Consider the following 26,373-nt stretch of genomic DNA (forward strand, 5'->3'; position numbering starts at 1 on the left):
GGGCCAAAGACCATATATTACTTAACACCCAGGCCTAAACTCTATTTGATACATAAAATGCACTCAATAAATACCTGTAGAATGGGCTAAGGTGCAGCTGCTCATCTGGAAGAATATTTGAATGCAGGTATTGCATTCTAACCCTGACTATGTCCCTTGCTGTGCAGTGGGAAATTCTGGGCTTTGGAACCAGACACACTTGGCCTCACCTCCATCACTGGAACTTTGACAAGGCACCTATTAGGTGTTAATGTCCTCATCTATACAATGAGGAAAAGAGTACATGCCCATACAGTATTGATGAATGGAAGAAATTAGATGAAAGAAGACTCTGGTGTAAAACAGATTTGGATTCTTAACTCAATGCCATCACTTACAGGACTGAATTTTGAGGCCATTTCTGAACTTCCCTGGGTCTGTAATTATATTTTTGCCAAAAGTGAAATTATAGACCCACCACCTAGGGAAATTGTGAGATTAAATGACATAATAATTAAAAGCACCTAGCACAATGCTTTGCTTGTCATACACATTTATTGATTGCCTAAGAGTGGATGTTTTTGAATTTCAAAATATACAACTTAGTTATATATATAGAACATTTAAATAGTTTCATAGAAATGCATTATTTATTAGGTACTTTTGATTTTTTCATTCTAATCATAAGAATTATATCTTTAGGAAGAAATTAATCCATGAAATAAAATACAAAAAATGGTATTCCTTTGATAATGTAAGGATAATATATAAAGTAAATGGGAAAATGAATATTGCCATAAAGTATATTTGAAAATAGTTTGGCCTAAAATTACTTTTAAATTAAAAAAAAAAAGTAGGTATTAATCATTAAGGAGCCCTGGTGGAGTAGGAGTTAAACACTTGGCTGTTAACCAAAAGGTCAGCAGTTTGAACCTACCAGCTGCTCCATGGCAGGATGATATGGCAGTCTGCTGCTCTAAGGGTTACAGCCTTGGAAACCTTACCGGGCAGTTCTACTCTGTCTTACTGGGTCGTTAGGAATCAGAATGAACTTGACGGCAGTGGGTTTAATCATTAAAAAAAAAGTATTGAATATTTAAAAATTGAAAAACATTATAGCTCTTGAACATTGATTTTAAAACTAAGGTACAATATTTAGAATTATTTTTTGTCATAAGACTGGACCAGTAATGTACTAAAATGGCTTCAGGTATGTCCCTTGAATATTTCTGATAGTTCTATGCCCCTATAATATGTAAGATGATTTAGGTACTTCTTGAATCTAACAAAAAAAAATTTTTTTTTTTTTTTTTTTTTGAATCTAACAGGAAGGAGTTAAACAGCATACTTTTCTGGATCCATTAGCTGTCATTTGTCAAGCATTTAAAGCATATTTTCATTTTTAAGTTTTCTTAAATTGAAACTTTGTATCAACACTTCTCAGCATGATGGTCAGTGTCACTTAATATGCAGTGGGTCTCATTTATTTAAAAACTAAGCATTTGAAAGTAATGTCCACATTTTTGTCCAAATGCTAAAACAGCAGTTGCTTTACAAAATTCTGAGTGATAGTTGACATTGGTGAAATTTAGACAACCATCAATTTTTAACACATTTCAAGCTGACTATGGAAACTGTTGTATTTCTGCACAGTCTGTTCAGTTCAAATGGCTTATTTTCTCAATCCATTAGATACCTATTGAGGTGTTTAATTATGTTATGTAGGAAGATTAAAATACGCAGAAATACTCAAAAACACAACAGGAAGTCGAAGTTAAGAGATTTATATTCCAAAAGTAGGAAATAAGTAAGTAAATAAATAGCAAAAGTGTAAACTTGATTTCTTACATCATCAGTAAGTACCAATGACTTCTCAATATAAGAAATTATTTTCAACATCAGCAACTTTACAGCAAAAGCAGTTTGCTTCCTGGCTTGAATCAGAAATGGCCAATGGTTCTCACCGTTCATCCTCAACTATGTCCCAGGTTGCTCTGTCCCAGACACTAGAGATTTACAAGTTAATTGAGAAGCCAAAAGACAATAGGGTAGACATACAGTAATGGGAACTTTCAGTCTCTCTGTAAGATATATGCTGTCCATACACAAGAAGAGTAAGTAACTCTGAATGAATAGTTAGAATACATCTCAAAAAGCCTTTAATACAAGAGGTACCGGGTTACATTTTGAGGACTGAATGTCCCATAACAAGATTTAAAATATTTATATATAATAGAGCAGACATCATATTAACTATAATGATATTATATCATATTAACTATATGATTTCTACTATATAAATGCTAAAATAAGATATTATATGTAATATGATAGAGACAATTTATCCAATTAGGATTAAACCAACCTTCTCACAAGCAATGACCCTTGAGCTGCGTATTGAAAAGTGGCTTATAGAGGACGCTCTTTGGAAGGGAGTCAGGAAAGTAGAAGACACGTTCAGAGCATGGTGGGGTGCCCAGTGCCTACGTTCACAATAGCGAGTGGGAGATGAGGTCATGATGTGGATTTGTGGATGGAGACCTAAGTGTGAAGATGCCACCTGGCCATGCAGAGGAGATTGGCCGTTATTGTGTATGCAGCTGGGAACCTCAAAGTAGAGAATGAAGTAAAAAAGAAGGTCTGTATTTAGAAAACTAAAACTAGTAGAATGCGGTGGTTGGTTTGGAGTGAGGAGGTGAGGTAAGTAGGCTCTTTTATCAGTACTGTGAAACGAGAACCTGAGCACTGGAAGTGGTGGCTGAAATGTGAAAATATGTATTGCAGAATAAGTTAATTGCTTTTTTTCTGAATTTATTTAGGAAAGCTATTGACTGTATCAGCCACTAAGATGCCACTAAGATGCCACTGGCAGGAAAAAAGAGTAGGCGAGAGATCTAGCAGTAACATAAGGCTGCAAATTATACTGGACAAAGAAGCACATATGCTATTAACCAGTGTTGCCTTATTTGTGTATCTGGTACTTCTCTCTTGTGCAGAGGAGATAACATCTAGACAGCTTTTCCTTATTACATTGCATTAGGGAAAAACATTTTTTTTTTTTTAAATCAATAAAAAGTAGACGATCTATGTATTGAAACTAATATGATAAATTGTTAATATTTGTTAAATCTGGGTGATGTCTACAATCTTGTTTTCTGTATGCTTAAATAGTCTATATTTAAAATAGTAGATGGAGTTTCTAATAATGATTGAAACAGCGTATACTTTGCATGTTTGAAATAATGTATACATTAAATAATGCATTTCACTGCTTAAAAGCAAGACAAAAACAAAAAAGGGACATCAGAGTTCTCTGAAATTTTCAGGGCTTTTTTTTAAACATTGTATACATGCAGCATTTATTTTGAGGTGAGAAAGAAGGAGAATTTCTTAGCCATATTTATGATGCTGAAAATTAAAAAAAAAATGATTAGAATACCTCTCTTAGCATGTTTTACACAAAACAGATGATGAAATTGAATATATCCAAAGATTAAAAGCAAAATAATCAAATGTAAATTTGTCTCAGGGTATAGGAACTCCTTGATTTCAAGGTAAATCTCTCCTCCCTATTTGCACCAGCCATAGTATATTGATGGGATGCAGCTAGTGTCTGTGGCATGAATGGAATACAACTTGTTGACATTACTTTACCCAAGACTCCTGTGAACTGTAAATAAGAGTACTTATTAATGTACCCAACATGGAAAGACCTTGTGACTGAAAGGATGAATCTATCTTGAAAATCTCCTAACATCAAACTAAAAAAAAAAAAAAACCTGTTGCCAACAAGTTGATTCCGACTCATAGTGACCCTACGGGACAGAGTAGAACTGCCCCTATAGGATTTCCAAGGAGTGGCTGGTGGATTAGAACTGCCAACCTTTTGGTTGGCAGCCAAGTTCTTAACTATTGTACCACCAGGTCTAAAACATCAGATCTGATAATTTTCTGACCCACCTTATTGCTTATGTAAGTAGCTTCGTATTTTCAGATCTAAAAGTAGGTTGAATAATTTGTAACCAACTAGTGTAATACATTTTCAGCAGTTTCCTTTTTAAACTTTAATAAAATAATTTTACAAAAATTATTATGTATTTATGGGGCATGTCTACTTGCTTTTTAAGAATTATGGCTTTCCAAAACCTTCTCCATTTGAATCTGAGGCCCCTTGTTCAGTACTATGTTCAAGTCATACTATTTTTGGAATCAGATTGCTTGGACTCATGCTTTCTTACTTTATAATACAGTTACTGAGGTTATTATGATTAATGAATAGAATGGTTTCATTGTTAATAACCTAAGCAGAGGGTTTTTTGGGAAGGGAGAGGAGGAAAATAAATTTAATGCTAAGGTAGCTATATAGATGTGAAATTCTGAATTAATTCAAGAAAAAAAGAACCTAAGAATTGTCCAAGTTTCCCTTGGACAAAAAATGCAAATAATCTCATTATGCATTAAGAAATATGAGCAGTGTCATTAATCCAAGGCATGCCCAATATTTGGTTTATGTATTGTCTCTGTGTGAGGAGAAGGATGAGCAGGTCTGACTCAGAGAGAGAGGAGAGTTACTTTAGTCTAAGAACAGACACTGAGCTCTAGCTTTTAGGGAGTGGGGATGGGACAAGTGTGGGTCACACTGTCTGAAACCAAGTGGAAGTCAGTTTTCCAGACAGATGTTGTGTTCACTCACTCTATATGCAACCAAAGATTTGTGGTTATTAGTTGTCACTGCGTGCCTGCCAAGTCATCGTGGCCCTACGCACAACAAGACAAAACGCTGCTCAGGCCTGTGCTGTACCTGTGGCTGGCTGCAGATGAGCCCCTGTGATTCATAGAGTTTCCATTGGCAGGTTTTTGGGAGTAGGTTACCAGGCCTTTCTTCCTAGTCAGTCTTAGTCTCAAAGCTCAGCTGAAACCCATTCAGCAGCATAGCAACATGAAGGCCTCCACCAACACAAGAATGGTGTCCCGTGTGGAAGGGGAGGATTCTATCACTGAATCACCACTGCCTTCCAGACTGAGATGAACTAGGATTACGTCTGAAAATTAGGCAACAGAAACCCCAGGCATCACAATGGTCTGATCCTCGGTCTATCATGGGGATGGCGCAGAAATGGGCAGCATTTCAGTCTACTGTGCATGGAGTCGCCCAGAAATTGGAGGCTGACGCAATGGCAGTTAATAGCAACCACCACCAAATACTAGGTTCCTTGAATTTGCACGTTATTTAAGCTACCATTGCAATTATTTTAAGAGCTCGTATCACCAAGAGAAAAGGAATAATTTGAGCGTCATTGATTGAGTCTCTCTGATGGCATCCATGTCTGATAGCGAGAGAAAAGGCTACTTGTCCACTGTTAGATGCTGTTAGATATGGCTAGTGGCCCACCTACCAAAGGGTGTAGGACCATTTGTTAGCTAAACTATATCTTTGTATAACCTTGTCTCATAAAAATTTACCCTTGAATAATGGCCTATGTTCAACAGTCTTTAATATTAAAGACTAAATTCTGGAAATTTCATTACACCTGAGAACAGTGAACTAATAATTCCCCTGAGTATTTCCATAAATATCTATGTGAATGAGGCCAACTTACCCTAAGATGTTCTTTATGAACAAGATAAAAAGGAACAACTATGAACTAAGAGGAATTTACTGAGCATTCAGTCAGTGGATGCTTTATATTTACTGAAGTCCATAATGGTTCAACTCCTCAGTAATTGGCTACATACCAAATTTTCTTGAATATAATTACATTTTTAATGATGCTAATTAAATGATTTTTTTTTTTTTTTTTGGTATTCTCTGTGATTTTTTAAGGAAGCCTTCCTCGCCTACCTAGCTGGATCATTAATCTCCTTCTCTAGCTTCACAGAACCCTTTGCTCACCTCTAGTTTAGCTCCTAACAGTGCATTCTAACTTCTTGTTCATGTTATGCCAAACCAAAACCCACTGCCATCGAGTTGATTCTGACTCATAGTGACCCTAGAGGACAGAGTAGAACTGCCCCATAGAGTTTCCAAGGAGCGCCTGGAGGATTAAAACTGCCGACCTTTTGGTTAGCAGCCGCAGCACTTAACCACCACGCCACCAGCGTTTCCCATGTTATACCAGAGACTAAAATTCCACGAAGGCAAGAAACCACACCTCATTACTTTCAATAATCCCAATACCTGCTACATAATAGATGCTGAATTCAAATTTTTGGAATAAATACATGTATGGAGAAGAAGAAAAAAAAAAAACTTTAAAGTCTTCAAATAGTGATGATCATTTTGTTTTTTACCCAACACCTATTAAAACTCTCCTGCCTCTTTCATCAGTGTGCCAAGTGTTCATGTGGTAAAGGTAGAACTATTCTCTAAGATACATCGATTGTATCATCAGGACTTTACAGTAGCTTCCTTCATTCCACATTCTGTGAAAAGAAATGAAGTTGGTTAGCAATCATATGTAACTACAGGCAAGATGTGGAATACACTTTGCCTTCAGCTTTTTGTTTGTTTTGTTTTGTTTTAACATAGTAGGACAGAAGAACTGCTTGCTAACTCCTCTCTTGGAGGACTAATACAGGATATATTTCAGTATTTTTACTGAGTCAGTCTAATGAGAAGTGTGAGTCCACTGAACTGAGAGCTGAGGATATCTGCCCCACATTTAGATTTCAGGTATAAACTGGTTCAGGAGTTCCATTGCTCTTAACCCTCCTCCAGAGATTTGAGTGACTTTCTTCCTATTTTGCTGCATGCTTCAGCCTTATGGAACTGTAATGCAAATTTTATAGCCCACCCTATTCCTCAGTTTAGGGGATGAATTAAAGCTATGCTTAGAAGAGAAAGTCAATATAAATGAAAATGAAATATATGTATCACTTATCTACAGCCCACAATGTGAGAGTTTTGGATGAAATGAAAAAAGTGTCTTTTAGTAATTTTTGTGTCTACATTTCCTAAATGAATGAGAATGAAGCTGATAAAAGCAGTAAGTTATTATAGAAAGGAAATGTTATGTTTTTGTGTTTAAGGCTGGGTCCTTTCGTGATAAAAATTGGATATATGTCTGTAATTAAATAGAATTTGGACTGGGTTTCAGTAGAAAGTCCCATTCTCTTACATCCATCAATGGGTGTATTATTCCACGTGAGGATGTGAAGGAAGGTAATCAACCACAAACAATCCCATGTGAAGAAATCAGAACTGAAAAAGATATGCCATACACAGTGAGGACAGTTGACCACAGCATGTTTAATCTTTATCTATAGAAAACATTTATATACTCTCTCTAATAGAGGGATTATAGAAATACATTTAATATATAATAGTGTACTTTAGTGTACTTACTGTGAAAATAGCACATTTATTTAGAGAGGGATTTTATGCCCCAAGTTCTTGTTGATGTTTTGAAATATATTCCTTTCATTTCTTGCAGGAATTGTTACCAAGAAAAGCAAAAGTACCAACAATTTTCCATTATTCCTCATCAAAGGTCTTCTTTTGATTTATATTTCCCAGGGTCAACTAGAATGTTCGCTTCAGTAAAATATCCTAGAAAAACATCAGTTTTGTATTGTACATGGTCTACATTTGTTTGCACTCATGCCTGGTGCACATGGCTTGCCGTTCGATTCGCCACGTGCCTTCCTCGTACGTGCAGTGACAAATGGTGCATTCGTCAGTCTTCACTTCCCTTCCAGCTGGTATGACAGCAGTTTCTGCAAAGCAGTTTGGACCTGAAATTCAAAAAAAAAAAAAGTTATAGTATGTGTGTGAATAAGTATATGTATATAATTAAGTAGTTAGCATTATAATACATTTTTTCACTCTATTTCATGGATAATGAGAAAGTTATAATTTCAGTAATAGGAAGTACTCCCAACTTTTCCTGAAAGAAATCAGTGTTCCTTAAATTTTCATGAGTGACAGCAATGTGTGATTTTTATCAACAGACAATTCCACTTTAACGCTGTGTACACAAGCCAAATCTGAAATGATTTTATTTAATTAGTTCTAAGTAATCACACCACCACCTGCCTTTCACTTTGCTGTACTGTGGTGGCTTGCATGTTGCCATGATGCTGGAAGCTATGCCACCAGTATTTCAAATATCAACAGGGTCACCCCTGGTGGACAGATTTCAGTGGAGCTTCCAGACTAAGGCAGACTAGGAAGAAAGGACTGGCAATCCACTTCCAAAAATTAGCCAATGAAAACTTTTTGGATTACAGAAGAACACTGTCCAACTCGCTTGCTTTGAACATGTCATCAAGAGGGATCAATCCCTAGAGAAGACATCACATTTTGGTGAAGTAGAGGGCCAATGTGGGCATGGGAGACCCTCAGTGAGATAGATTGGCACAATAGCTACAATGATGGGCTAGAACATACTGGCAGTTGTGAGATTGGCACAGGGCCAGGCCATATTTTGTTGTACATGAGGTCATCATTAATCAAAGTCAACAAGAGGGTAGCTATGGAAAAGCGTAATTAAATGGCATCTTCAAAGTATGAGTCTTCTTCATCATGCTACTTTTAGGAGAGACAGGCACAAACAAGCAAAATGCATGAAATAACATAAACCCAATAAAACTTCCGCACCTCTCAGAGCCATGGTTGTCAAACTTTAGCGTACAGAACAGTCAGCTGAAGGACTGCTGAAACTCTGATTGCTGGTCCCAGCACCAGAGTTTCAGATTCAGCAGGCTTGGGATGGAGCCTGAGAATTTGGTTTGCTATCAAGTTCCCACGTGATGCTGATGCTGAGGACCACACTTTGAGAAGCACCATCTTAGCCTGTGCCAGGGTACATCTTCGATGATCTTCAATAAAATCTGAAGATCTCTGTGATTCTCAATCCACAACATCAAATATAAGTTTCTCAATCAACGTTAAGTGTCAAATCTGCATTTTACTCTATGTTTAAGGGCAAGAACATGAAGTGAGTCAGAAAGGCTTCTGATATTATGAGTTCAAACAATGGATTAAAAAAAAAAAAGAAATGGCTTTATGTGATGGTTCATACACTTAATTCAAATTCAAACAACTGCTCTGCCTCCAAATTGCTCCCCCCAAATCCAACAGCAGTAATTACTGCAGCCTAAATAAAGCCCCCCCGAAATTTGGACTTCAGCAGTGTGCTGAAATTCTCATTCTTTACTTCTAAAGTCTTTGTTAATGTACTCACTATCAAAAAACATTTAATTATAATGTGTGAAGCCATAAAAGAGATGAAAAAGGTTCATCAGCAAACATTTTTTTAAAGTAAATTAGTCCAACAAAACTCCAGGATAAAAACTGATCTTTTATAATTCTAGTCCGAATAACTCTTGAGTAGAAAAATTCATGCTTTTGTGGTTGTTGATTTTTAAGTTAGCAAGTTAGTAAAATATACCAACTACTGCATGTCACGCACTGGAGTCTCCCCACCCCCTCACTAGGGCATATGTAACTCCCTTCTCCCCACCCTTAACAGTTTTCTTCCTGTCCTCTCATTTAGACACTGCCCTCAGGACTAGAGGGCACTGGGTTTGGGTTCTCAGGTTCTACTCTTGACCACACCTCTTCTTTTCTTCCTTGGAGGCCTCAAAGCTTTATCAGTCATTAATCTCTGAATGACTCCCAAATTTGATTTCCAACCTCAGTCTGTCTCTGGAGCTCTGTATTTCCAAGGGACGGCTGTCTGCACTGCCCACTGACACTTCAGATTTAGCATGTCTGGGCTGAGTGTCTCTTCTACTTTATATCTGATAAGCATCAGTTTTGTTAAAGATACTCTCATCAGCTTTGGTGAATTATAATACTTTGTGTTCAAGATTTCAAGATCCCTACCCAGAAGCCTCTACATGCTATCCTAGTACTTTACACACACACACACACACACACACACACACACACACACGCTGCCTCCAAGCTTTGGCTAAAATGCTTTCCTCTGTCCAAGGTAGGGAAAATCTTATGGATAGCAGCAGAACACTGTACACGTTATCAGGAGGGACCAGTCCCTGGAGAAGGACATCATGCTTGGTGAAGCAGAGGGTCAGTGAAAAAGCAGCAGACCCTCGATGAGATGGATTGACACTGTGACTGTAACAATGGGCTCAAACATAGCAACAATTGTGAGGATGGCACAGGACTGGCAGCATTTCACTCTGTTGTCGCTATGAGTCAGAACCGACTTGATGGCACCTAACAACAACATACAATCAGTGTTGCAACAGCTAGTTCAAGTGGGACCTACTTTATGAATGCTTCCCTACTCGCCCTGTCTGCCCTTGACATGCCAGAGAATTTTAACATCTAGCTCTAGCTCTTTCTGTCATGATTTTTTTTTTTTCTATTTATCATGTTTCTTTGCAGAGTGCACTCTGAACACAATCTATTTCTAATTCAGCCTAATGTCAGTCGGAGTGCCTTGCACATAGAGGGTGCCCAGGATGTATTCTTAGAAAGGCACAGGTCTTAGCTTCAGACAAATCTGGATTCAAAGTCTAGTTCTGTCACTTAGTACTTGAGTGATCTTGCACTAGTCAAATTGTTTTGAGTTTTAATGGCCTCACCTGCAAAATGGGGATACTACTACTCTACAGGGTTGTTGTGAGGATTAAACTAGATAATTCACTTATATTTCTGGTGCCTTATAGTTACTCAACAAAAGCTAGCAGAATTCTTATCCTTTTGTATGTTAGTGTAACAGGAACTTCCAATGGTGGCGAATGAGATTTTAATTATTATTAATTCATCTCTACATTTTATATCACTGTGGGCTTTTGGATGTTTGTTTTTCAATGTTTTGAAATCAATTGTAATCATTATTCCTTTTGGTGTTCAAACTGTCCCAGATTTGGCTAATGGGATCCCTGAGCTTCAGGCTGGCTCCTGTGTCCTTTTGACACAACTCCTTTAGCCACTAAAAGCTTCTTTCATTTCTGGAACAACAAGAAATCTTCAGCACACATTGCCCCAAGTCTGGAATTAGCCTTTTCTCTGAGGACCCCAGATTTCTTTTGGTGGAGAATAGTATTTAGAAGCCAAGAAAGGAGAATGATATTTAGAAACCAAGACCTAGATTTTGGGAGTGCTCATTATATTTGGATGTCACTGCTGCTAGGCCTTCTCAGTAGACACATACACACCTGCACACAATTTTTCAAAATCGTATTATTAATTATAATTAAAAATTTTTCTTCTTAGATTTTATATTTGTATATATTTTCTTACACTGAAACACACGTTTAGTTTCAGTGTAAGAAAATACAATGTGTGTCACAAATTGAACTGTGTCCCCTCAAAACGTATGTCAACTTGGCTAAGCCATGATTCTCTGTATTGTGTGATTGTCCATCATTTCGTCATATGATGTGATTTTCCTGTGTGTTGTAAATCTTACCTCTATGATGTTAATGAGGCAGGGTTAGAGGCAGTTATGTTAATGAGGCAGGACTCAATGTACAAGATTAGGTTGTGTCTTGAGTCAATCAATCGCTTTTGAGATATTAAAAAGAGAAGTGAGCAGAAAGAGAGGGGACCTCATACCACCAAGAAGCAAGAGCCAAGGAATAGTACATCCTCTGGACCTGGGGTCCCTGCACAGAGAAATTCCTCAACCAGGGAAGACTGATGACAAGGACCTTCCCCAAGAGATAACAGAGAGAGAGCCTTCTCATGAAGCTGATGCCCTGAATTCAGACCTTTAGCCTACTAGACTGTGAGAGAATAAACTTCTGTTTGTTAAACCCATCTACTTGTGGTATTTCTGTTATAGCAGCAGTAGATAACTAAGACAATGTATTTTATTAAATTACTTTTTTACTTGATTTATCCTATTCATTTTTTTCTTATTAGATTTTAAATTATATTAACGCCTCTTATGCTAAAACTCCTGCTTATTCAAATCATTAACACATTCACATAATTGTTTAGCCTACAATTACATAAAGCAGCTTTAAAATCACAATAAAAATGTCACTTAACATGAGTAACGAATACATTTTACAATTTCTTTGTAGTTTTTATAATCAGCATACTTTCTTCAAAAGTTGCTTAAAATCTCTCCTCTGTGTAGCTGCGTTATCAGTGACATATATAACTGGATTCATTAGTTTTCATTTATCCTCTCTACCACATCTCTTCACTGCCACCACCCATCTCCAGCCACTGTAGTAAGCATTTTTATTAGTTTCTAAGTTATACCTCTTGTATCTTTTTGTAAAAAATAAGCAGATACTTCCATGCTTTTTTTTCACAAAATGTAACATACTGCTTACATTCTAGGTACCTGGCTTTTAACCACTCAGAATATACTGCAGCAATCATTCCTCATTCTCTATGGCTCCACTGAGTGCCTACACCACTGTTTATCCAAGGTGTGCTCTTCTGATGGTAACTTGAAACTGCCCCCCTCCACGCACACATGAAATGTGTAAATGCTTAGCACGTTTTTCATCACCTTCTTCAGGAAGGGAAGAAATTATTATATAATGAGGTTAGGCTCCCAAGAAACTGTTGGGATCCTATAGTAGAAAGTATAGTCATGAGAAAAAACAAATAAACAAACAAAAAACAACAAAAACACCAAATGTTAAAAAGATTTAAAAAACACAATGCTAGAGAAAGAAAGCGACAATTTATATTACTTAATAATGAAAACTGTGTTGTGAGCTTTCAAAATAATTATATATAAGGTCATCTTTCTATCACTGTGAAATGAATAACGAAAAAAATATTGACTCTAGGCTTCCTTGAGTCACAACTGCCAGGCTTTCCTGACTGGTGGTATTGTTTATTTTATAGGCCTGTCTATTTTTTTTTATTATTATTATTTGGATGAAAATGATCTCTGGAAATGGCTTCACTTTGAAATTAGAAGGGTATCTAATGGCCACAATCTCGGGGGTTCCTCTAGTCTCAATCTGATCAGTATATCTGATCTTTTTTATGGATTTGAACTTTGTTGTACATTTTTTTCCCACTCTGACCAGGACCTTCTTCTATTGGGATCTTGGTCAGAGCGGTTGGTAGTGGTAGCCGGGCACCTTCTAGTTCTTCTGGTCTCAGGCTTGTAGAGCTGTGTTTCCTGTGGTCCATTAGTTCTTTAAACTAATTGTTTCCTTGAGCCTTTGATTTTTTTTTCTCTTTCACTCTGGACGGAAAGAGACCAATAGTTGTATCTCAGATGGCCATTTACAACCTTTTAAGACTCCAGACACTACTCACCAAAACAGAATGTAGAATGTTGTCTTTATGAACTATGTTATGCCAATTGACCTAAATGTCCCCCAAGACTATGGTCTGTAGCCTTCATGCCCAGTAACTCAGTCCCAAGAGGTGTTTGGTTATGTCCATGAATATGCTCTCTGTGTGCTCTATTATATATATGAATATACATGCAGCACATACAAATATGTATGTAGAAACATTCACAGCCTAACATATATATGCACGTGGGTATACTAACATACGCCCTTCCACACCTATTCAGCATACTTACTACTTCTGTATCCTCTCATAATTCTTGTTTGTTCTTACTGTCGTTGCAGAATTGTATATGTTATGGTATGTACCATCATTGCCTTTTATTCTTGTATGCCTTTCAGTGCCTTCCCATGCCTTCCCTTGTCTTGGTCATGTTGTGCTGACTTCCTCCATGGTGTGTACTATCTTCCTTTCACCGAAGTTAACATGTGTCTACTCTCATGCTAGTGATTATCCCTCCCTCCCCCTCCCATCCCTGGTAGCCATTAAAAAGTGTTTCTATATGTAAACCTTTTCTTGACTATTTATAATAGTGGTCTTATACAATATTTGTCCTTTCGTGATTGACTTATTTCATTAAGCATAATGTCTTCCAGATTCATCGATGTTGTGAGATGTTTACAGGATTCATCATTATTCTTTATCATTGCATGGTATTCCATTATGTGTATGCACCACAGTTTGTTTATCCATTCATCTGTTGATAGGCACTTAGGTTGTTTCCATCTTTTTGCTATTGTGAATAATGCTGCAATGAACATGGGTGTGCATACGTCTATTCATGTCACAGCTCTTATTTCTCTAGGGTATATACCTAGGAGCAGGATTGCCGGATCATATGGTATTTCTATTTCTAGCTATTTAAGGAAGTGCCATACCGTTTTCCATAGTGGCTATACCATTTTACATTCCCACCCACAGCGTATGAGCTCCAATATCCCTATAACTTCACCAGCATTGTTTTCTTTTTTTTTTAATCAGTGCCATTATTGTTGATGATATCTCACTGTAGTTTTGATTTGCATCTCTCTAAAGGCTAATGAAAGCGAGCATCTCTTCATGTGTTTTTTAGCCACCTGAATGTCTTCTTTGGGGAAGTGTCTGTTCATGTCCTTTGCCCAATTTTTTAAGTGAGTTTTTTTTTGTTGTTGTTGAGGTGTTAAAGTTTTCTATAAATTTTAGAAATTAGACCCTTGTCAGATATGTCATAGCCAAAGTCCCAGTCTGTAGGTTCTCTTTTTACTCTTTTGGTGAAGCCTTTTGATGAACATTGTTTAATTTTTAGAGGATCCCAGTTATCTAGTTTATCTTCTGCTGTTTGTGCATTTTTAGTTATGTTTGGTATTCCACTTATGCCATATATTAGGGCCCCTAGTGTTGTTCCTTGTAGCCCTAGTGGTACAGTGATTAAGAACTTGGCTGATAACCAAAAGGTCAGGAGTTTGAATCTACCAGTAATTCCCTGGAAACTGTAAATGGCACTTTTATAGCTCATTAAAGAATGTTTTTGGAATCTGACTGGGATTGCATTATATTTGTAGATCACTTTGGGTAGTACTGACATTTGCACAATGTTAATTCTTCCTATCCATGAGCATGGCACGTTTTTTCTATTTATGAAGGTCTCTTTTGGTTTCTTGTAGTAATGTTTTGTAGTGTCCTTTGTACAAGTTTCTTACATCTCTATTTGGATTTATTCCTAAGTATTTCATATTTTTAGAGCTGTTATAAATGGTACTGTTTTCCTGATTTCCTTTTTTGGAATTCTTTGTGGGTGGAGAGCAATCCAACTGATTTTGTACCTTACCACTTTGCTGAATTCTGTTAGTTCCAGCAGCTTTCTTATGGAGTCTCTGGGATTTTCTCTTTATGGGATCATATCATCTGCGAATAGGGATAATTTTACTTCTTCCTTACCAATTCATATGCCCTTTATTTCCTTTTCTTGCCTTATTGCTCTAGCTACGACATCTAGTATGGCACTGAATAAGAGTGGTGATAAAGGGCATCCTTGTCTGGTTTCCATTCTCAAGGGGAATGTTTTCCGTTTCTCTCCATTGAGAATAATGTTGGCTGTTGGTTTTGTATACCCCAAAACCAAACCCATTGCTGTTGATTTGATTCTGACTCATAGCAACCCTATAGGACAGAGTAGAACTGCCCTATACAGTTTCCAAGGAGGACCTGGTGGATTTGAACTGCTGAACTTTTGGTTAGCAGCTGTAGCTCTTAACCACTACACCACCAGGATTTCTGTTGGTTTTGTATATATGCCTTAATTATGTTAAGGAATTTTCCTTTTATTCCTATTTTGCTGAGAATTTTTATCAAGAATGGGTATTGGACTTTATCAAATACCTTTTCTGCATCGATTAAGATGATCATATGATTCTTGTTCTTTGTGTTATTTATATTGTGGATTATGTTGATTGACTTCCTAATGTTGAACTGTCTTACATAACTGGCATGAATCCCACTTGGTCATGATTTTTTTTTTTAATATGCTGTTGAATTCTATTGGCTAGAAATTTGTTGAGAATTTTTGCATCTATATTCATAGGGGATATTGGTCTGTAATTTTATTTTTTAGTGGTGTCTTTGCCTGGTTTAGGTATCAGGGTTATGTTGGCTTCATTGAATGAATTTGGGAGTATTCCTTCCCTTTATATATTCTGGAATGTTTCAAATACTATTGGTGTCAACTATTTTCTGAATGTTTGGTAGAGTTCTCCAGTGAAGCTGTTTGGGCTTGAGATTTTATTTTGTTGTTGTTAGGAATTTTTTTTAATGACCTCTTCAATTTCTTCTTTTATGAGTCTGTCCAGATTTTCTATCTCAATTTGTGTTAGTTTTGGTAGGTAGTGCGTTTATAGAAATTTGTCCATTTCTTCTAGGTTTCCAAATTTGTTGGAGTATAATTTCTCAAAGTATTCTGTTATGATCCTTTTTATTTCAGTTGGTTCAGTTGTAATGTCACCTATTTAATTTCTTATTTGGGTTATTTGCATCTTCTCCTTCTTTTCTTTTGTCAATTTGGCCAGTGGTTTGTCTATTTTATGGATCTTTTCAAAGAACCAGCTTCTAGTCTCATTGATTCTTTCAATTATTTTTTGTTTTCTGATTCATTTATTTCTGCTCTAATCTTTATTACTTCCTTTCTTCTGGCTGTGGTAGGCTTCCTTTGCTGCTCTTTTTCTATTTTCTCGAGTTGTATGATTAAATATTGATTTTGGTCTTTTCTTCTTTTTTGATGTATGTGTTTATGCTACAAATTGACCTCTGAGCATTGCTTTTGCTGTGTCCCAAGGGTTTTGATATGTTGTGTTTTTATTCTCGTTTGATTCTAGGAATTTTTTTATTTCATTTTTAATTTCTTCTCTTCAGGAGTCCTTGTGGCATAGTGGTTAAAGCAGTTGCCTTCTAACTGAAAAGTCAGCAGTTCAAACTCACCAGACACTTTACGAGAGAAAGATGTGACAGTCTGCTTTTGTACAGATTTGTAGCCTTGGAAACCCTGTGGGGCAATTCTACCAGTGGTTGTTAAGCAGGGCATTATTCATTTTCCATATGTTTGATTTTTTACCCTTGTTCTTCCTGTAATTGATTTCTAATTTTATAATGTTGTGATCTGAGAAGATACTTTGTACTATTTTGGTATTTTTTAATTTACTGAGATTTGCTTTGTGGCTTTAAATATGGTCTATTCTAGAAAATGACCCGCGTGCATTGAAAAAGAATGTATACTGTGCTGCTGTTTACTGGAATGTTTTATATGTCTATGAGGTCAAGACACTTGATTGTGATGTTACGATTTTCTGTATCTTTGTTGAGTTTCTTTCTAGTTGTTCTGTCCTTCATTGAAAGTGTTGTTAAAATCTCCTACTATTATTGTGAAATTATCTATTTCTCTTTTCAGTACTGTTAGAGTTTGTTTTGTGCATTTTGGAGCTCTGTCTTTGGGTGCGTAAATATTTATTATGGCTATCTTGGTTGGTTGATCCATTAATTATTATATAATATCCTTCTTTGTCTCTTATGAGCCCTGGTGGGGCAGTGGTTAAGAGCTCAGCTGCTAACCAAAAGGCTGGCAGTTCGAATCCACCAGCCACTCCTCAGAAACCCTAGAGGGCAATTCTACTCTGTCCTATATGAGTCAGAATTGACTAGACAGCAACGGGTTTGCTTTGACTCTTATAACGGATTTTGACATAAAGTATATCAGAGATTTTTATTGCCACTCCTGCTGTCTTTTGGTTACTGTTTGCTTGATATATATATATTTTTCCGTCCTTTAATTTTTAACCTATTTGTGTCTTTGTGTCCAAGGTATGTCTCTTGCAGGTAATATATTGATGGACCTTTTTTTTTTTTTTAAATCCATTATGTTACTCTGTCTCTTGACTGGTGCACTTAACCCGTTCACATTCAGTGTGATTATCAATAGGTGTGAATTTAGTGCTGTCATTTTGTTGTGCTTTTTTTGTTGTTGTTGTCTTGATGATTTCTTTGTTCCACTTACTTTTCTAAACTGAGATCTTTTTGCTTATGGATTTTCTTTTCATTTCCTTTTTTGGTTTTGATTTTGTATTTACTGAGGCATTATTGTTTTCTTTTTTACTTTGGTGAGCATGTTTATTAATTTTCTTTGTGTTACCTGAAATTTACCTTTATCCTCTTAAGTTTAAAACAGTCTTTTATATCTTGATATCACCTTGACTTCTGCTCCATATGGAAGTTCTGTAGCTGTACCATTTATTCTCCCTTTTTATTCTGAAGTTGTTGTTTACAGATTGACATCTCTGGTTCACTGTTTTCAGTCTTGTAACTTTATTTTACTTTTGCAATTGCTTTGTCTTGGTTGGTATCTGGGTGACGTTGTCATATGTCTTAATATTAGGCTTTTGTCTGATGTTGTTGGTTCTCTCTCCGAAGGACTCCTTTTAATATTTCTTCTAAGTTTGCTCTGGTTTTTACAAATTATTCTAGTTTTGCCATCATATGTGAGACACAATTTTGCTGCTTATGTAACTCTTGATTGGCAGTTTTTTCTTTCAGTGTTTTAAATATGTCATCCCATTGCCTTCTTGCCAACATGACCTCTGCCAAGTAGTCAGAGCCTAGTCTTAATTGATTCCCTTTTGTAGGTGACAGTTCATATTTTCCAAGCTGCTCTCAGGATTTTTTCCTTGTCTTTGGTTTTGGAAAGTTTGGTTATAATATGTCTTGGTGACTTTCTTTTGGAATATTTCCTGTATGGATTTGTTAGAGTTTCTTGGATGGCTATATTCTGCCATCAAGTTTTCTGCCAACAAACCTTCAAAAATTTTCTGTTTTTTTTTTTTTTTTTTCTCCTCTTCTGAAATTCCTATCACACATAAATTATTCCTCTTGATACTGTCTCACATAACTCTTAGGCTTTCTTCATTTTTCTTCAGTCTGTTTTTTCTGAATATTCCTCAAACAAATTAGTATCAAGGGATTTGTCCTCTATTTTGCTGATTCTGTCTTCCATTGATTTGATTTTACTCCTATGTCCCTCCATTGAGTTGACCATTTCTGAAATTTTATTGTTAATCTTCTGGATTTCTAGTTGCTGTTTTTGTATGGTTTCTAATTGTCTATTTTGTTCTTGTAATGTTTTCCTGAATTCTGGCATTTTGTCTGTGTTCTCCTTGATCTCTTGGAGGATCCTATACATAAGTCTTTTGAATTTCTTATCAGGTAGTTCCACTACCATTTCTTCCTCAGGAAGGTTTTCTGGCCCTTTATTTTGGTCACTTGCTTGAGCCATGTTGTCCTGCTTCTTTATGTGACCCGGTATTGTCTGTTATCTTTCAGACATTAAGGTGTTATTGCATTTATTGATTGATTGTACGTTTGTTTGCTTTGTCCTGATTTTTGTTTTGTTTTCTTTTGATATATCTGGACAGGCAGAGTAGACATACTACTCTCGTCACTAGTCTGGCAACACATGCACTCACCACCTGTTTCTGGGTGGTTGGTGCAGCAGCTGGGAATGTGGGAGCGGGTCTCTATTTGTAGGTCATGAGGAGCAGCTGAGGGCAGGCTAGGTGAACATTGGCCACTGTCTGTCATTAATCCAGTGGTGCAGGAGTGGTCGGTGGTACTTGCTGAGAAGATAGGGTGGCAAGTGTAGTGGGTGTGGTGGGCAAGTGGGGGCATGGCTGTTACCACTAAGTCATGGGGGGTGAGTGGTGGGCAGGTGCCTCCACATGCACAGGGTTGCCACTGCATGCTCGGTTGGGGATGGGGGGTGGGTGGAGGGTGGGCGTGGGTGTGGGCACTCAGTCACCACCACTCATCAGGTCAGGGATGGAGGTGTGTGGCAGGTGGGTGAGCACACGGACATGTGGTCACTGCTGTTTGCCAGGATAGTGGGAGGCAGGTGTGTGTGCAAGCATGCAGTTGCCGCCACTCGCTAGGTAAGGGTGCGTGATTGATGGCTATGTGTGTGGGCATGCAGTTGCTGCTGCTCACCAGTTCAGGATGGGGGAATGGGTGGTAGGCAGGTATGTGCACGCTCACATGGTCACAGCCACTTGCTAGTTCAGGGAGTGGTTGAGAAGCAGTTGAGTGAATACAAGGGAGTGCATTTACTGCCACTCTTCTGGTGGGTATGGGGGGTGGTGGACAGGACTGAGGCAGGTGGGAAGGTCCTGGCTGGATGGGGTGATGAGGATATGGGACCCCCCTACTGCTTCTGATCAGGAGAATCGGGAGTGGGGAAGTGAGCCCCTTCCGTGAGCAGATGTAGGTGCCCAGGCACTTCCTGTCTTCTGTAACCAGCAATCAGGACCTGCCCCTGACCAAGTTTGGAGGGGAGCCATCTAGAATCAGGTGGGATGGGAACCACCTGCCCATACTCTGCTGATCCACTGTCTCATGTGTGCCACCCACCCCAGAGGTCAGGGACTGCTGCTCCTGAGTAGACCTGACTCTGGATTCTGGCTCCCTCCTTGCTCTGTGGATGTCAGGGTCCCTGTAATTCTCTTCCTCCTTTCTGTGTTTTCCTCCCTTAGATCCAGATTGTGATCTACTCACCGTGCTTCTCTCTGGGTGTGTTTATACAGTTTCTCTGTCTCTTATGGGAATGCTGTGAAGTTGCCTTCCTGTATTCTTCACCCAGAGTTGCCAATGGCTTTGTCTCAAGATGGCCACATTAAGCTCGGATGGCTAGCAGGGCACCTCTGCTCTGTGTCAATCCTCTTTTGCTGCATTTGTTCAATTTTTTTCTACCAGTTGATGTTCGATTCAATTCTTTATCCTCCCTTTTTGATGTTTAGAGTTTCAGGATTGTTATCTACATATGTTTCATTTGGTTTCTTTGGTCTTTGCTGCAGAAGGCTGGTATGGTGCAGCTGACTAAGCCACCATCTTGACTCCTCCCCACATCAATATGTTTAGTCTTAGGCAGTAAGATTAGAGGTGGGGGCAGTCTGTGTTCCAACCAAGTTGTTGACCCAGGAAGAATTTATAAAATTAGCTTCCTTCATCTCAAATGATTTTAGCCTGGGTAAGGTTTTTTTTTTTTTTTAAGAGATTATTCAGATGACTTTTAACTAGAATTACATGCTATATTGTTATTTTTCCTACTTTAAATATTTAGTTATAATATAGTTAACTAAACTTACTGATCTTATACTTTGTAAAATTCTTTTTGAATCAGAACCACATAAACATGTTTTGTGGCATTTTGGAAGATTTAAAATGCAAGTTAAGATGCAATACAACAGATTCCAATTACTGACATTTTCTAAAGCTTTCATCTTATATGCAGTAGTCCTATAATTGACAAAGTTATGAGAGACTCTTTCAACCAATACCCTGTGACTATGTATACGTGTACACACCCACAAATTATTTTCTTTTTGAAACTCATTACTTTCTTAATAAAGCTTTCTATTTTGAAGTAATTATAGAGTCACAGGAAGTTACAAATGTTATACAGGGAGGACGTGTGTACCATTTACCCAGTTTCCTCCAACAGTAACATCTTACATACCTATAGTACAAAATCAAAACCAGGAATTTGACAGTAGTGCATGTGGATAGACCTATATGCCATTTTATCATGTGGTGATCATGTGTACAACTGGACCCATAAACAACATCATGATAAACAGAGAAAAGATTGAAGTTGTCAAAGATTTCATTTTACTTGAATCCACAATCAACTCCCATGGAAGCAGCAGTCAAAAAAATCAAACAATACATTGCATTAGGCAAATCTGCTGCAAAAGACCTCTTTAAAGTGTAAAAAGCAAAGATGTCGCTTTAAGGACTGAAGTGCACCTGAACCAAGCCATGGTGTTTTCAATTGCCTCATAAGCTGGATAATGAATAAGGAAGACTGAAGAAGAGTTGATGCCTTTCAATTATGGTGTTGGCGAAGAATACTGAATATACTGTGGACTGCTAAAAGAACAAACAACCCTGTCTCAGAGGAAGCCTAGCCAGAATGCTCCTTAGAAGCAAGGATGGTGAGACTTCATCTTACGTACTTTGGACATGTTATCAGGAGGGACCAGCCACTGGAGAAGGACATCATGCTTGGTAAAGTAGAGGGTCAGGGAAAAGGAGGACCCACAATGAGATGGATTGATACAGTGGCTGAAACAATGGGCTTAAGCATAACAATGATTGTGAGCATGGCACAGTACCAGGCAGTGTTTTGTTCTGTTGTACATTGGGTCTTTATGAGTCAGAACCAACTCAACAGCACCTAACAACAAGAGATTCCTGTGAACACCAATGCAGCCAGGATACAGAACTATATGATCACCACAAAGATCACCATTATGCCATCCCTTTATAGTCACACTCGTCACTCTCCCCCCAATACCCTAAAACCATGGCATCTACTAATCTCCCCATCTCTACAGTGTTGTCATTTCCAGAAGGTTATATAAGTGGAATCGTACAGTGTGTAACTTTTTGAGTTTGGCTTTTTTCATTCATCATAATGCCCTTGAGATCCAGCCTAGCTGATTCAAGTATAAATAGTTCATTTCTTTTTATTGATGAGTAGTATTCTATGGCATAGATACCACACTTTGTTTAAGCATTCACCTACTGAGGGACATTCTGGTTGTTTCCGGTTTTGGGCTATTACAAATACACCTGCACACGTATTTTGGGGGTCTAGTAAGTCTTCATTTCTGTGAGATGAATGCCCAGGAGTGCATCTGCTGGGCCGTATGTTAGTTGTATGTCTGGATTCTAAAGAAACTGCCAAATTCTTCTGCAGAGTGCCTGTACAGTTTTATAGTCCCATCAGCAATGTATGAGTACTCCAGTATCTCCACATCCTTGAAAGCATTTGGTGTTGTCACAACTTTATTTTAGCCACTTGGAAAGGCGTGGTGACATATTATTGTGGTTTTAATTTGCATTTCTTTAATGTTTAGTGATGTTGATCATCTTTGCATATGCTTATTTGTCAGTCATTTATCCTTGTCAGTAAAGTGACTCTTCATGTCTTCTACCCATTTTCTTTCTTTCTTTTTTTTTTTTACTATTGAATATTGAGTGTTCATTATATATTCTAGGTACTAATCCTTGTCTGATACGTCGTTTGCAAATAATTTTCTCAATCTGTAGCTTATTTTTTCCTCATTTTAACAGGGTCATTCACAGAACAAAGGTTTTTAATTTTATTGAAACTGAATTTATCATTTCTTTCTTTTATGGATTTTACTTTTAGTGTTATGTCTAAGAATTCTTCAACAAGTCTTAAGTTCCAAAGGCTTGCTCTTATGTTATGTTCTATTTTGGATTTAAATTTACATACAATTTGAATTAATTTCTACAAGAAATGAGATTTAGGTCAAAGTTCATTTTTATGTCTATGAATATCCAATTGCTCCAGCAGTATTTGTTGAAAAGACTATCCTTCCTCCATTGAATTGCTTTTACATTTTTGTCAAAAAAAAAGTCAGCCCTACTGGTGTGGGTCTATTTCTTGATTCTCTATTCTGTTCCACTGATCTATGTGCATTTACCTCCACCAATACTATACAGTTTTGATTACTGTAGCTATATAAATCTAGAAGTTGTATAGAGTGATTTTCCTCACACTTTATTCCTCTACTCCAGCAATTTTTCTCTCCTGATGACATGTCCAAAGCAAATGAGTCAAAGAATTTCCTGTTTTGATCCACAGCGTTCCCACAGGCTGATTTTCAGAAATAGATCACTAGTAGTCTTTCTTAGTCTGAAATCTTCACTGAAACCTGTCCACCAAGAATGACCTTACTGGTATTTGAAATGCCAGTGGCATTGCTTCCAGAATCTTAGCAACATACAAGCCACCACAGTATGACAAACTGACAGATGGGTTGTGGACCTAAGAAAAGACTAATGTATAAAAATGGACTCCTGAACTCTATAATCATTCAATGGTAAATAAACCCTCATAAATTTGACTTCTTTAGTAAGTAGAGGGAGGGAAACAATGTTTTAATCTTAATTATAATATTTAACTTTCATATATATTTCTATGCTATATTAAACAACTATGAAGTAGGTAAAATAATTTTATAAATATAGAAGACAAGATTTAGAGAGAATAAGAATTAGTTCCAGTTATGGCTAATAATTAACTACTGATAACTCGTTTTATGTTTGATCTGATATGGCTCTAGTCACAGTACCATCTTGCTAAAAATGGCTAACTTCAAAATGAGCATAGCATCTGATGTTCTTCTTGCCTCAGGGACAGTTGTTCAAGTAGACAGTCGATAAAGATTGCTAAATTGAAATTTTCTGAGCTAAACTGACTTCAGGGCAGGGGGGTTGTGATGGTAAAGGTTACTGTTTCTACTAGCTGCACCCCATGAGTATGTGTACCCCCTGATTGCAGCTGGCACGCAGAATCAGAATTGCTGGAAAGGGTACCACTTTGGGGGTTGTACATTCTCGAAATTAGTAGAAGCCTGTTCTTGGGCCGACATCAGATGAAGGAGCCAGCTTCCATTCCTTTATGATCTTCCATCATGGGTCTTCTGGAATGCAGAGTCCATGTCTCCTTCCCATTGTTATCCTAGTTACTAGCATACTCTAGCACATGACAGGTGCTTCTACTTAATGTGTGCTGAACTGGAGATAAGTTAGGCTGAAGCTCACAAATACCAAATCAGTCCTGAACCTGTTGGGGTGTTTGTAGTTGAGCACCCCCTTTTGCCACTCCTGTGTCTCTGAGAACATTGCAACTTCACAGTGACATCCCCTGGGCCCTTGAATACTCTTTCCTGACTGGGAACCCCTGGTAGGGGGAAGGGGCCAGAACTAATTGCAATTGCTTCCCAGAATCGAGGACTGCCTTCTAGGCAGATTCGAACCTCAGTATTTGTACAAATTGAGTTAAAATTTGAGTAATAAATAATAAATTCACAAAACTAAAATAAAATTGTTGTTATTAGGAGCTGTTGAGTTGGTTTTGACTCACAGAAACCCCATTTGACATGCCCCATAGGTTTTCTAGGCTGTCATCTTTGCGGGAGCAGATTGCCAGGACTTTCTCCCATAAAACTATAACAGCTCTAACCAGTTGCCATCAAGCTGACTCAGACTTATGGTGAACCTATTGTGTCAGAGCAGACCTGTGCTGCATAGGGTTTTCAATGGCTGATTTGTTGGAAGTAGACTGCCAGTCTTTTCTTCCAAGACACCTCTGGGTGGGCTCATACCGCCAACCTTTCAGATAGTAGCTGAATGTGTTAACTGTTTGCACCACCCAGAGACTCCACAATGGCTATGATGATGGGTAAATTGCCAATATGCTTTATATTTTTAACATAAGGAATGGAAGCCACAGTGTGAATACAAAGAAAATAGAGTGTTAATGAAGAAAGACATAAATTAGCACCTGGGCATATCTCCTTCTCTTCCACCAAGGACTAAGCGCTGAGGAGCTGCCTGCCAGACTAGTATAGCTTGACATCTGTTCTCTGCTTCACAAATTGGCAAATTCTCTAAGGAAAAAATGGGGAGGTTAATGAAGGGTTTATCTCAATGTTATGGGTTGAATTGTGTCCCCCCCAAAATATGTGTTGTAAACCCTAACCCCTATACCTGTGGTTATACTCCCATCTGGGAATGGGTTTTCTTTTTTATGTTAATGAAGCAATATTAGTATAGGGTGTGTCTTAAATCAATCTCTTTTGAGATATAAAACAGCAGATTAAGCAAGGATGCAAACAAGCACAGTTAGGGGAAGATAGATGCCAGGCCACCTGAGATTTCCAAGGAACCAAGAAACAGAAGCTTGGAAAGAGACAAGGACATTCTCCCAGAGCTGACACAGAGAGAAAGCCTTCCCCTAAGAGCTGGTGCCCTGAATTCAGGTTTCTAACCTACTAGACTGTGAGAGAATAAATTTCTGTTTGTTAAAGCCACCCACTGGGCTATTACTGCTTTGGCAGCACCAGATAACTAAGACACTCAGTAAGCCTCCTTGTTTCCTTTTGTTCTCTGGTGCTTCAAACAGTTTTCTTTTTCTTTCTTTTTGATTTTTTAATGTGGGCATATTCTAGCCACACATCGGACTCAAACATACCAACAACCATGAAGATGGAATGCAGGGCTATAATTTTGTTGCCATAGCATATTTGACAATTCCCAAAACATTTCTTTAAGATTAGATATTAACCTTCATAAATTAGTAAGGTGTTGTAATTTTATACTCCAGTAGAGATGTTACTCTTAGAGCTGTTATGGGTTTATTGGCCTGGAAAAAGTCAAAACAGCATGCTCTCTAACCTAAACCCACTGCCATCGAGTCGATTCCGACTATGCTCTCTAACCTACCAACTTTAAATAAGCATTCCTTTCCCAAATGACTATATAAATCCCATTTTTAACCAGATGTTTTTTATTCCTGCTGGCTCTGTCATTAACAAATACAATTTGGCATGTGTTCTCTATTTACATGAGAATAAAATTTCAAAGTTTATAGCAAACACACATGAGCTATAATCATTAGAATAATATATCACCCAGACTTTATGCATTTCTTTAATGCTAAAACCTCAGATTTCTGCTTTATTTTTGTTTATCCTTCCTCTCTTCCTAAAGGAGATGCGTTGGTGTTATTTCTTTCAACTGTGAGGTGGGAAAATTGA

General features: G+C 37.6%; 1 protein-coding gene across 1 annotated transcript in view; it reads right to left on the reverse strand.

Annotated features, from left to right (window-relative positions):
* Positions 1–7,444: 7,444 nt before the first annotated feature.
* VWC2 (von Willebrand factor C domain containing 2) overlaps positions 7,445–26,373 on the reverse strand; it is a 180,181-nt gene continuing 161,252 nt past the window's right edge. Inside the window, exon 3 of the mRNA XM_003407105.3 lies at positions 7,445–7,713. Coding sequence (XP_003407153.1) covers positions 7,562–7,713 — 152 coding nt within the window. The 3' untranslated portion in view covers positions 7,445–7,561. The remainder of the gene's footprint in view (positions 7,714–26,373) is intronic.

The sequence above is a fragment of the Loxodonta africana genome, chromosome 8 (genome assembly GCF_030014295.1).
Source record: "Loxodonta africana isolate mLoxAfr1 chromosome 8, mLoxAfr1.hap2, whole genome shotgun sequence".
Lineage (NCBI taxonomy): Eukaryota > Metazoa > Chordata > Mammalia > Proboscidea > Elephantidae > Loxodonta > Loxodonta africana.